Source organism: Acipenser ruthenus, chromosome 6, assembly GCF_902713425.1.
Source record: "Acipenser ruthenus chromosome 6, fAciRut3.2 maternal haplotype, whole genome shotgun sequence".
Classification (NCBI taxonomy): Eukaryota; Metazoa; Chordata; class Actinopteri; order Acipenseriformes; family Acipenseridae; genus Acipenser; species Acipenser ruthenus.
Window position 1 is genome coordinate 46575889 of NC_081194.1, and position 13229 is coordinate 46589117.

At 45.0% G+C, this 13229-nt stretch overlaps 1 protein-coding gene across 3 annotated transcripts in view; it reads right to left on the reverse strand.

Annotated features, from left to right (window-relative positions):
- LOC117410404 (interferon-induced, double-stranded RNA-activated protein kinase) overlaps nucleotides 1–13229 on the reverse strand; it is a 55670-nt gene that overhangs the window by 13441 nt on the left and 29000 nt on the right. For all 3 annotated transcript variants that reach the window (XM_059025445.1, XM_034921821.2, XM_059025444.1), the window contains 4 exons: nucleotides 11402–11445; nucleotides 10554–10617; nucleotides 7093–7181; nucleotides 4981–5100 (listed from right to left, as the gene is read on the reverse strand). In XM_059025445.1, the coding sequence (XP_058881428.1) occupies nucleotides 4981–5100; nucleotides 7093–7181; nucleotides 10554–10617; nucleotides 11402–11445 (317 nt within the window). The remainder of the gene's footprint in view (nucleotides 1–4980; nucleotides 5101–7092; nucleotides 7182–10553; nucleotides 10618–11401; nucleotides 11446–13229) is intronic.

The window sequence follows — 13229 nt, forward strand, 5'->3', positions numbered from 1 at the left end:
GACGGAGAGCACGCTCTCGTTCCCCTCGTCGGGACAGGCGATACAGAGACAGGTCGGGGGTGGCAGAGCTAACCTCCAAAATGTCTCAATTTATGGAGGTTATGATGGGGCAGCAGTCCATCCTCATGTCCCTAGCAAATGTGGTGCCTCCAGTCCCAGAACAACCGACTGGGCCCATTGCTAGTCAGCCAGTGGCCCCTCCACAACCTGCACCGGTCGTCGCTCTTCCAGTGCAGTCTCAAGGGGAGTGGGATATTGATGCACTGTCTAGAGACGCATCTGACATCCTAGAGGGGGACAGTACAGAGGCTGAGGTAGCCTCCCAGCACTCTGAGGAAGACACCGAGCTCCACGTGCTAGATACCAATGACCCAACGTGGTCTGTGGTGGACAGAGCAACCCGCCACTTGGGCGTCGAGTGGCCTATGGCGGAACTACCTCGGCGCTCCTTGTTTGAGTCGTCTTCAGCCCAGTCCCATCAGTCCAGGATGCTTCCGGCATTCCCAGACTTTATTAAGGAGGTGCAGTCCACCTGGGGGGCTCCGGCCTCTGCCCCTGCGACTTCTCGCAAGGCCTCGGCCTTTAACATGCAGGGGGCAAATGAGGCTGGGTTGGCGTCCTTCCCACCTGTGGACGCTGCGTTCGCCGCGTTGGTGAAGATGCCAACATTATCGGGGCTGACGAAAGATCCTGCATGCCCCAATAAGCAGTGCAGGACCACTGAGGTACACCTCAAAAAGGGGTACGCTGCGGCCACAGAGGCGGTCAAGCTCTCTAATGTGGCCAGCTTGCTGACGGTCTACCAAGCGGCACTAATTAAAGACCTACCTGAGTGCCCTTCGGCGGCCCTCAGAAGCGAGTTGGGGACCGTCAGTCAACTGCTGGTGAAGCTGGCCCAGCTCAACGCGCGGGCTCAGGGCAGGAGCATCGCGTCTTTGGTGGTGGCCAGAAGGCAGCTCTGGCTCTCGCAGGCGAGAGTGCAGGAACCTGATAAGGCCCCGTTGCTGGATGCCCCAATTACACCGGGACACACATTTGGTCCAGCGGTGGAGGAGATGCTGCAACGCTCCGCCAAGGCGCGGGAGGCGTCGCAGCAAATGGCGAAAATGTGGCCAAAACCGCCGTTCCAGCCGAAGCGGCCTCAGGAACATCAGTGGCGCAGGACACCACCGCAGCACCAGCCACGGCCAGGGGGTACTAAGACCTCTCCCTCAAGCACAGCAGCGCGCGGTCAACCTCCTTTTTCAAGACCGCAGCGCGGAGGGTGGCGCCCTAGAGGTGGTGCCAGGCCATGCCCTCGGGGCTCTGGCCAGGCCCCTCGCGAACGAGCCCAGCCTAAACAGCCCTGAGAACACCAGGCAGCTGTTAACCCGCCCCTACACTGTCTCCCAGCTCCAGTTCTGGCAACAATGCACCAACGACATCTGGGTGCACAAAACTATATCCACCGGGTACACCCTTCAGTTCCAGTTAAAACCTCCCCCCTTCCGGGGAGTGGTTGTAACTGCAGTGAAGGACTCGGTTCAGTCCTCAGCTCTGAATGTGGAAATACAGGCATTGCTCAGCAAGCGTGCCATTCAACAAGTAGACCCTGCTCTGATCGACCAGGGGTTCTATTCCAAATACTTCCTGGTGCCCAAGAAGGACGGCGGGCTCCGTCCTATTTTAGATCTGCGAGTACTGAACAAATACCTGCAGGTGTTATCATTCAGGATGCTTACGCACAGGCACATCGTCCAGTCAGTCCGACACGGCGACTGGTTCACCACCGTGGACCTGACAGATGCGTACTTTCACGTTCCCATCTGCCCAGGTCACAGGAAGTATCTGCGTTTCGCATTTCAGAGCAGGGTATACGAGTTTTGTGTCCTTCCATTCGGCCTGTCACTAGCTCCTCGAACCTTTTCAAAATGTATGGATGCCATTCTAGCTCCCTTGCGGGCTCAAGGTGTCCGACTGCTGAATTATCTGGACGACTGGCTCGTCTGCGCGCAGTCGAAGGAGCAGGTGGCACAGCACACAGTGATGGTTACAGACCATCTTCAGCGGCTAGGTCTGAAGATCAATTCAGAAAAGAGCCGCCTAGTGCCGAGCCAACAGACCGAATTCTTGGGTCTGCATCTGGACTCAGTGTCCATGGAAGCGACCCTGTCGACACAAAGAGTTGCCTCAATAGAGCGGTGTCTTTCCCTATTCAGGTTGAGACAAACGGTCAGCATGGAGCTGTGTCAGCGCATGCTGGGGTTGATGGCTGCCGCCTCACAAGCCCTTCCTTTGGGCTTACTACACCAGAGACCTCTGCAGGCCTGGTTCAATGCCTTCGCGTTGCATCCGTGGAGAGACAAACACCGCAGGCTAAGGGTATCCCGAGCCTGCTGGGAAGCGCTACGCTGGTGGAAAGTTCCGTCAAACCTCCGCCAAGGCGTACGCTTGGGTCCCATTTTCAGAAGGCAGGTCATCACGACCGACGCTTCGAACCACGGTTGGGGAGCAGTCTGGAACGGGACAGGGACCCGTGGAGTGTGGTCAGGACCCTGGAGGTCAGCCCACATCAATGCTCTGGAGCTCAGAGCGGTGGACCTCGCCCTCCAGCACTTCTTGCCAGTGCTTCTAGGCAAGCATGTGTTAGTGCGGTCAGACAACACCACAGTTGTGGCGTACATCAACCGCCAGGGCGGCTTGCGGTCCCCCAGTCTTCACCGGATGGTAGCACGGATGTTGCTATGGGCACAACCGCGTTTAACCTCTCTGCGTGTGGTTCACCTACCGGGCAGAGTCAATTACGCAGCAGATCTCCTATCCAGAGGAGGCCCTCTTGCCGGCGAATGGCGTCTCCACCCTCAAGTGGTAGAGCGCATCTGGGAATGGTTCGGCACAGCCCAGGTAGATCTCTTTGCTTCGCAAGAGACCACGCACTGCCCCCTATGGTTCTCAGTGAAGGATCTTGACAGCCCCCTAGGAGTCGATGCACTGGCTCACAAATGGCCGCCAGGGCTCCTATATGCGTTTCCACTGATTCCGATGCTCCCCGCCTTCTTAGAGAAGGTCAGGGTAGAGCAAGCGACAGTGATTCTAATCGCTCCTCGGTGGCCTCGGAGGATATGGTTCCCGAGTCTGGTGCAGTTGTTGCACGGTCGCCCGAGGGAGCTACCTCTGCGAGCGGACCTGTTGTCCCAAGCCCAAGGAGGGCTATGGCACCCAAACCCCAAACTCATGCAGTTATGGGCTTGGCCCCTGAACGGGAGCGCCTGTCAGCCTTAGGGCTTTCGACGGCGGTTATATCGACCATTCAGAGTGCGAGAGCGCCCTCTACTCGGTCGCAGTATGCGTATAAGTGGCAATTGTTTCAGAGTTGGTGTCTGGCTGAGGGCCATGACCCGGTCTCCTGCCCTATGGCAGTGATATTACAGTTTCTGCAGAAGCTGCTAGATGAGGGGAAATCTCCCTCTACACTTAAAGTGTATTTAGCCGCTATTTCGGCTTGCCATGTACGCATTGACGGGTTATCACCTGGTTGCCATTTTCTGGCATCTCAGTTCCTAAAGGGCGCAAGACGCTTGCGGCCTCCAAGGTCGACCAGTTTACCGTCATGGAGCCTTGATGTGGTGCTAGAAGCCCTTACCAAGGCACCGTTCGAGCCTCTCCACAGTGTGGATATGAAGTTCGTGTCTATAAAGACTGCGTTTTTGCTATCAGTGGTATCAGCAAAACGCGTGGGCGAGTTACATGCACTTTTGGTGCATTCATCATGTACTCGTTTCGCAGTAGACGGTTCTAAGGTCTCCATGCGTCCAAATCCGGCCTTTTTACCCAAGGTCATATCCCCGTTTCACATGAACCAACCAGTCGAGTTGATGGCGTTCCATCCTCCTCCTTTTTCTTCCCCAGAGGAAGAGCGGTTACACATGCTCTGCCCCGTGCGGGCATTGAGGTGTTATATTGACCGCACAAGGACTGTGAGGCAAACAGAACAGCTGTTCATATGCCATGGTTCTAAGACTTTGGGTCAGCCGTTGTCTAAGCAACGGGCTTAGACAATGGGCTTTCCGCTACAAGGGCAGTTGAAGGCACATTCCACTAGGGGTATGGCAACATCCTGGGCCCTCTTTAGAGGGGTGCCGATGTCTGACATTTGCGCTGCAGCCAGTTGGGTTACACCGCATACATTTACGAGGTTCTACCGGTTAAATGTACTGGAATCCTCTGCTCCGTCATTTGGAGCATCTGTGTTACACTCTATGACGCCTCAGGTTGCGGACGTGTAGAGTGGTTGACAATATGGTGTGACTATTCCACTTTAGGACAGGTGTCATTGCGAGCATAGACGCTGAGGCGCAGCTCGGCATATGCGTAGATGTACTGCCTACGCAGTTGCGTTATGACGTAAGTCTGTCCTACTGCCGAGAATCCTCCCTCGCGACGGCTTGGGTACACTGTTCCCATACCTTGATGGTTATTTTCGACTTGAAAGGGAACGATAGGTTGCGGATGCAACCCCGGTTCCCTGAAAGAGAAAATAACCATCAAGCCGCGTGGTCGCTCCAGAAGCCTTCACGGCCTGAAGAGCAAAAGAGGAAGTGAGTACTATACGCAGCGCGCGCAGAGGCCTATCGGCAGCTTTGCTATAAAAGCTCAGCCAATCGCTACTGCCTGACGGCAATATCCCATACCTTGATGGTTATTTTCTCTTTCAGGGAACCGGGGTTGCATCCGCAACCTATCGTACTGTTACTTTGGATAATAGAGGTTTCACACATATACCGAAAACATATTTAGATATATATAAACCCACTGAGATGCAACATATTGTTTCCATGGATGCTTTTGTTTCCATTTTAATGTCCATTGACCTTGGTTTAGTGTTTCATCAGATAAGGAGTTACAAAAACATTGGTCCTGCTGGTACATATGGTATACCATTATAAGTATATCATTAAACACACTTCAAAATGCACATACAGTATTCATACACACACTTACTTTTTATACTTCACAAGTTTCACAGCATAAAAGTTTCTGTCAAGTATTTTTCTCGCCTTGAAAACACTCCCAAAGCCACCTTCACCAAGTTTGGTTATTTCATCAAATTCCTGAAAAAGTCTGAGAATGCAGGTTGTTTTAGATTTTTCCTCCAAGAAAAAAAGGAAAACAAAGAAAAAGAAACATCAGGTCAGCTTCTTTGTTTAGGTGTATGTCTTTCTTTTTTCATGGTTTAAACCAATAAGCTACTGTTACTTCAATCTTTTGAGTGGAATGTTTGGAAATTGCTCGCATTGCACATCTAGACATCTTGTTTATGATTCTACATTTTCTTTTAGCTCATTTTTATATGTCTGCTTAAGGATTATTGTGTTCTTCCACTGCCTTCCTGGCTAATTTAAGGAACCACTGTTCTCAATACAACTTATTAAAAAAAATGTTTTATCTTTTAATATGGAATAAAAGTTATGGTGAGGAATATGTTTTCCCATAAGTTTTGAGTGTACAACTTTCTGCGTGTGATAAATACTAGTATCGCCACTGCAGGCAAATTGTGTGAATTTGCTGCAATACCAGCGCTAGGATGTCCCTTTAATTTTTATTTGTAATTTTATCAATGTGTTCCGTTAAAATAAATTATATCATTTGTGACATTTTTTATCAAACTTATACTGTGGTCTTGATGTACAAGGAGAAACATGATCGATGATTCCGTTTTTGGACAACAAATACAGTAGGTATTACAAGTGAACAAAACTAGACCATGGTTATAACTGTCAACAAGTAGCATTAGATTACCCAGTCAGAGCAAGTATACACTTTAACAGTGTTTGTTTTTTTCACATATGGATAAAGATAAACAAACATATTTGCCTAGCTACCCAGCCCCTCTGCTTTCATCAGTGCATGTTTGATATGGAGATCAAAAATACAGTACCATAATTGTGGATGCTAGGATTTTAGAGGATCAAGAGATAACATGGACAGAGATGAAAGATATAACATGGAAAACCTATAGAAGAAAAAGTGGACAGTAAAAAAAGGTAGACTATTATTTATGGTTTTAGTGAGTATTTGTTTGCATGTGTGACACTCACTGAGTGGTATTGTAAGTAAGATACAGTAGCTACAGTAAAATTTATAGCAGCAAGGTTGCATGCACAAGCAGCAAGGGGTATCAAAGTGTTTGCTACGGTATGGTAACCAAACAGAGTCCATTAATTACAGTAGTTAAGAAAGACAAACAAATATTGCTTTGTTTCTGGGACATGTACTATTTTATCTAAAAATACAATAATACAAATCTATAAATTGACATTCAACTATTTGTTTTAAGTTATAGGGACATATTACATTTAAAAAACTTAAATTATGAATTCTATTTGGTATTGCTTAGTTTAAATATGTTTTTTTTTATTTTTTATTTTATTTAGTGCCCAATTATTTTACCCCTGATTTTCTTGAATAAATGTAAATATTGTTTGGGGGGGGGCTCCAGAGTGGTGCATCTGGTAAATGGACTCCGCAGGAAGTGCAGGATGCACCCTATAGCCTGTCGCCGGTTCGAGTCCAGGCCATTCCACTGCCAACCGTGGATGGGAGCTCCTAGGGGGTGGCGCACAATTGGCCGAGCACCACCTGAGGGGGGGGGCTTAGGTCCGGCCAGGGTGTCCTCGGCTCACCGTGAACCAGCGACCCCTGTAGTCTGGTCGGGCGCCTGTGGGCTTGCCTGTAAGCTGCCCAGAGCTGCGTTGTCCTCCAACGCTGTAGCTCTGAGGTGGCTGCACAGTGAGTCTGCAGTATGAAAAGAAGCGGTCACTGACGACACACGCTTCAGAGGACAGTCTGTGTTCGTCTTAGCCGCTCCAGAGTCAATGCAGGGTGGTAGTGGTGAGCTGAGCTGAGCTTGAAAATAACTGGATATGCCAAATTGGGGGAAAATAATAAAATAATTGCCAACTACTAAATTAAATATATATATATATATATATATATATATATATATATATATATATATATATATATATATATATATATATATTGTTTATCAGCAAAATCCCCATATCTAAAAATAATATATCCATATGAAGCAATCACATTGTAAAAACTCACCTTGAGTTCTGTAGGTTATTAGAGTTTGTTCTCTCACTGACATTCTTGCCCAAGTGTCTGTCCTTATTTAAATTGGGTACAATGTTATCCTTTAAGTTAAAATACAAAACAAAAATGTCAGTAACATACATCATCACTATGATAAAAAAAGTAAATCACTATGGGACTACCTGCTTGTGCTAAAGAATGCTCAAGTGTGTCTCGAAATATCTGGATTGTAAGTGAATATGAATGTACAGGTAGTTGATATTGTGATATAGAGGTATGACCAGGTCAGAAAAGTAAAATGCAGGTCAGGAAAGTATGTGTTTCAAATATAATATACACGCAAGTAAAAAAAACAAAATATATAATTGGAATTACAGTACATCAATGTACAATCTGTTATAAATGTACAGTATTTGACTGAGTAAGAAATACCTGAAATTCGTCTTAACGAAAAAATACTGTAATACCAAGCATGCATGGTGCACAGTGCAAATAACATTTTTAACATTTAAAATGCATAATCACTGAGTGATACACAAAAAATCCTGAAACCATAACATATATTTTCTTTTACTTTTACGTGATAACCTAAAAAAATGCAACATGCATGGCTGGAACAGAGCCAAAAAGACAAAGATTACCTGTAATATAGTTTCTTGGTAGGATGATGAACTCCACACACAAAGTGAACTCCCATTTTGCTTGGTCAGGAGAAGCAAATGGATCTCTTACCCAGATATAGTCCTTTTCGACACCAAAGCCACTAGAAATGCTGTTTTCCAAGTTAAGAATTTGTCTTCACATGTAGCCAGGGTTCAATGGTACCATAAGTTTGTTGAATACTAGATGCTCCATTGAGGGACAATGTGTTTCCTTGGGGGGCTTGGATGGTTAACTCCCCTAACAAATCTAGACACCATAGGACGGGAACCTACAGGGTGACCTTACCAGCCAGGTAGCATGTTGGAGATTGCTGCGATGTGAACCTTTATGAAGGGTGGGGGGAGAACCCTTGTGAAACAGATGGCTGCGGTATGGTAGGAAATAGATATCCAAGTAGTGTAGGGATTTTTAATCGCACCAGATAACAGCTTCTTTCCATTTGCTTGTATAGGCCTGAAAAGTGGAAGTTTTCTAGGAAGTAGAATGTTTATTACTTGTTCAGATAGGCCTTATTACCTCAGTAGCTGCCCTTCCATCTTCAGGCAGCTAATAGTAACAGCACTGCTGGCATAGTGGCAGGGGCGAGAATGCATACATTAGGCCAGTACACCATGAAATGGACTGGCCGTCTGTAACCAAGGCTGCTCTCTACTAAAAGTGGGAGCAAATAAAGTGGCTTCTGGTGTTCTATACTTGTAAAACCTACTTAGTTGAATACCCCCTGTACCACATCTGGGCTGATCTGCCAGTAGTGTGGAACCGTCTCTCTGCTGAGCAGATCCGCGATGCTGTTGTTGAGTCCGGCAAGTAGGTTGTCTATATTGTGATGTCCTGTACCAGGTCAGTGCTTATTATTAGGGGGCAAACCCCAAAACCTTTTGCCTCCCTAGTGATTGATGTATCCCCTTGTTTTAAAACTGGGTAAAATGTTTTTAGCGCATGGCAAATTGCTAGAAACTCAAGGTGATTTAAGGGAAGGTGCTAGTTGTAGTGACCAAGCCTATGATAAGTGTGCTCCCCTCGTATGCAGATGGGGTTTAGGAGGCCGTGGAGATAGTGTCAGCCCCATGTTCATCTGAGGTGAAAGTCACCATCATCTGGCTTCTGTTGCAGCTCCCAGAGAAACCTTGATGCGTAGGGAATCTGGAAAGGTGACGTTTCAAGAAGAAAGAAGACACCTCTGTGTGTCTCGTGTGTAGTTTTGCTTCCCTTACCAAAAGGACTGCTGCTGCCAGTCCAAATTTTTTTTTTCACTAACCAGTCATCTAATACAGATAGAAGTTGATGCCCATGCCTCAGGCATGCGCTGCTACTTCGGCCATCACCATGGTGAACACCCTGGGGTTGTAGAAATCCTGAAAGGAAACCCCTTAATTGGTATTGACGGCCCCTTATGGACAAACAGAGGTATTTACTGCAGTGTATGTGAAGGCACCCTTGAGCTCTATTGAAATCAGACCACTGGTTGGGCTTCCTTGATGATTGTAGAGGAGAAACCATCTGGAATTTTCCAGAAAGAACGTATATTTTCAGACCCTTGAGGTATAAAATGGATCAGAACTACACATTTCCTTTATGAATACAAGCCTGGAGTAGAAACTTTTGTAAGGACAAGGAGCCTGTTCTATGGCATGTAAATACAGCATGGATTGATCTCTTCTAGTAGAATAATTCCCTATGGGAGTAACCAGTCCTCAGTGTGCAGATTACGCTTGTAGATGGTGGTTGAGACAGTCCCTGCGTAGTAACACTGTATCTTCTCTAGGACCCAGGAAACTGATGTCGTATTCTACCAGCTTGCCAGAAAATGAGATTGGTAGTAGGGATATCAGGAAGTAGAAGCTTACCTAATTCCTTATAATGGTTGTCTGTCTTGACTCCTTCATATGGGACATGGAATCCTTCAGACCGGTGCCCAAAGAGGAGATTCCAGCAGTGGCATATGTGTCTGCTGGGAGTAAAGATGTCTTCATCTGAAGGCACTTCCTTGCAGTGACAACATTCACCACAGCTTTGGCGTTGGTGTCAATGTTATCACATGGTGACATACTTACCTTCCCCGCTGCTAGCTGCATGGCCAGTTATATATTACCTGGTGTAGGTGTTTGTTGGGTAGCAGACAGCTGGCTCCCCAGCTTGTGTTGATATTAGGTGGCATACACCTGATAATGCACCTGCTGCAGGTGGATTTGCTGCCGTCCTTCAGAAAGGTGTCAATCCTTTTATCCACACGATGTGATGTGGGGGACCTGGGGGGCACACCCATAGCTGCTGTAGCCAGGATGGAATTCAGCTGGCTGTTTAAAACAAGTAATCTTTTTGGCCTGCTGGCACCTTCTAGAATGTAACTATTCTAAGAAGACATGTAGCTTCAACAGGCCTCCAGACCACCTCATGGAAGTGGACCCCTTCAAAGGCTTTCTTTCTTCAAAGATGCTGAGGAAAACGCCTATACTTACTCCATACCCAAGCAAGCGCAGGAGAAATTGGGATAACAATCGTGAAGTGACGTCTGGTTTTATGCCGTCTGGTTTGGCGCTGAAAAGGACTTAACACAATGATCTCTGGGTACAAGATCAGTTTGTTTCTCCTGACCAAGCAAAATGGAGACTGGGAGTTCACTTTGTGTGTGGACTTCATTATATGAGGTAAGAAATACTGCACAACCATAGGTACAGTTTCCAAAGCATGTTAACGTCATGATTGATTTCTGGTTAGGAACATTGAGAGGTTCATCTTAAATTCAAAGACTGATTAATTATACAGTCATAACAATCATGCTTGGTGTAACTTTATAAAATTATAGATACCTGATCATTTTTGTTTGGTGTAGATTTCAAGTCATTTTTGAAATCAGGAGCTAAGTTTACTTTTCTGGAAAACAAAAAACAAAAAGATCACAAACAAAAGTTGTTTTTTTGAAACCAAGAAAAGACCATTGGGCTGTTAGCAAGGTCTGTTTTCATGAATATATAATTAATAAAACGAGTATGATATTCAACAGACTAGAATAGTTTCATGAATATCAAACTAGATTTTGCAACTCATAAAAACTTTATTTAAAAGTCTTTGAAAAACTTTTTAAAATAACTTTATATTTGGAAACCAATAAATCCTATACAAATGTGTATATTTTATTTAAAGTATTTTATAAGGCAGTTGATATCATTATTACTTTTAATGTGTACAAAAAAGAAAGACATGGGGTCCCTGAGTGGCTCATCCAGTTAAAGCGTTGTGGCTGGGAGCGCAGGATGAGTCACACAGCTTGGACGGCACCAGTTTGCGTCCAGGCTGCGCAAAGAGGCGGAACTTTGCTGGGGACCCCGAGGAGGGGCGTCACATTGGCTCGGACACTCCCAGGCTGGGGGATGGGAAACCGTCAGTGAGTGCTTTTCCTCATTACACAACAGCGAACCCTACTGGCCAGACACCGAGCACATTCAGAGTGGATAAAAAGCAGGGCTGTGGATTGCTCAGTGTAAAAGCAATTCTGGCGTTTGAGATTTGAGGACGCTCACACGCCCTCAGAATGTCTGTGCTGTGTGGGGACTTGCTGCGGTGACAAGAAAAAAACATAATTGCACATTCCAAATTGGGGGAAAAATAAATAAAAATAATAATTGGCGACTCTAAATTAAAAAAGAAAAACGCTTACCTATTTTTGAATCTGGCTCCTCCAGGGCTCTGTTCAACAATTTCCTAAAAAAGATGACATTTAATAGCCTGGTTTGGCATGCAAAGATCACAAGCATAAATAAATAAGAAAAAGGAAGTCACAGTTAGTTAAGTAAGCAATAACCCACGACAGGGTGTGCAGGAAGACATAGGCTTATCATACACACGCCTGGCTGCGTTGTGAGGCACGAGGCCGCCATAGGCCAAGATATGTCTTGACAGCACACACCTGGAGTGAGTTATTTTGCTTTACTATTTCCCTAGTACAATAATCAAGCTCAGCATTGCAGTGTGTCACTGCTCTGTGTCCGACTCATTATTATTCAGTGACGACACATGCAGGTAACATCCCTGTTACAATAATTAATTAGATTTGTATTGCAACATGCAACATGTTGACCTTTTCATTACAGTTGTTTACTATTTTACCATGTGCTGAAGTTGCTTATGTTGGTTCAATAATTGATGGTTAAATTGTGAAAAAAAATCCCTTACTCCCAGGGTACTTTTTTTAAGTTCTCTTGTTGAAAAAATGACTCCAAATGGTAGAATCAGCGCTTTACAGGTTGAAAAAATATGAATTGCACATGACATTTAAATGTAATGTGTAACAAATACGCATAGCAATTTTGCTGCACCGCCTGAGTTCTCATGTTATCAAGCTTCTTGTACTTTGTTGGTTCCCGGCGTCTCAATGGACAATTGTGAATATACTGCATGCGGTAGCTAGAGAATGGATCATAGGAATGCCGGGACAGCTAATTGTAGCATGCCTGGGAATTGCTAGAAATGTGTGACCAATAATCACAGGGTTTTCAATTTAAAAAAAAAATCAACATACTGTGGAATCCACTCCCTTGCAATGCATGTTTGAGTGGTGAATAACCGACTGGATTCTTGATTTTGGATTCTGAATTTCTCAGCACTATCTTAGTGCCCCTAAACCAAACCTACCAATTTGCCTATATACAGATTGAGCACAGAGATCATACTGGCGTTATATGAGGGATCAAATCTGATCTAGAGCCACTACAGATAGGAGTCATGCAGTGCCAGGTCTAGTGAAATTGCTGGGTACACTACATTATTTAGCACCTTGGTCGTTTCACACAACTGTGTCAGCAATTGGTGGGATATCCCAACCCATGTTTTCCCGCTTTGACTGTCTCGCAGCAATTTCACTAGACTTGGCACTGTATGACATCTGTAAGTGGCTCTAAATCAGATTTGATCTCTATAGAGCCCGAAAAATTCAATGTATTATTTAAAGAAATTCACGAATGACAATAAAAAAAAAAAAATCAACACATTTCACAGTGTCATGAAACCGTCATTTTATAAACAAAAAGAAAAAACTCACCAGAGAAAACACATTTTCTCTTTACATTATAGTCTACTGATGTAAGTTGCCTATATGTTATCATTGAATATTCATCAAGAACATCACCCAACAACCAAGGCTGAAACATTTTAACATGTAGCCTAGCTACTGAGTGAACTCTTTAAAATGTACATTGGATCATTGGAACTTGAGTGGCTATTGAAACAATCTTTAAAAATGTAACAAACTTCTGTTGGAAACAAGAGTTGTTTAAAATGGTCTGTGTTGGCTGCAAAAAAAAGTAACAAGCAGACAAAACAGATTTTTTAAAAACAACCATAAATGACATATTCAGCAACATTTCCGCGTTTTGTAAACCTTTAAAACTTATGTTGACACATTCATTACAATGGCAGGGTAATTCCCATAGCCTATTTTGCTGCCTGTAATCCCAAAATATTAAAAACGGGAGAAATGTTAACTGCAA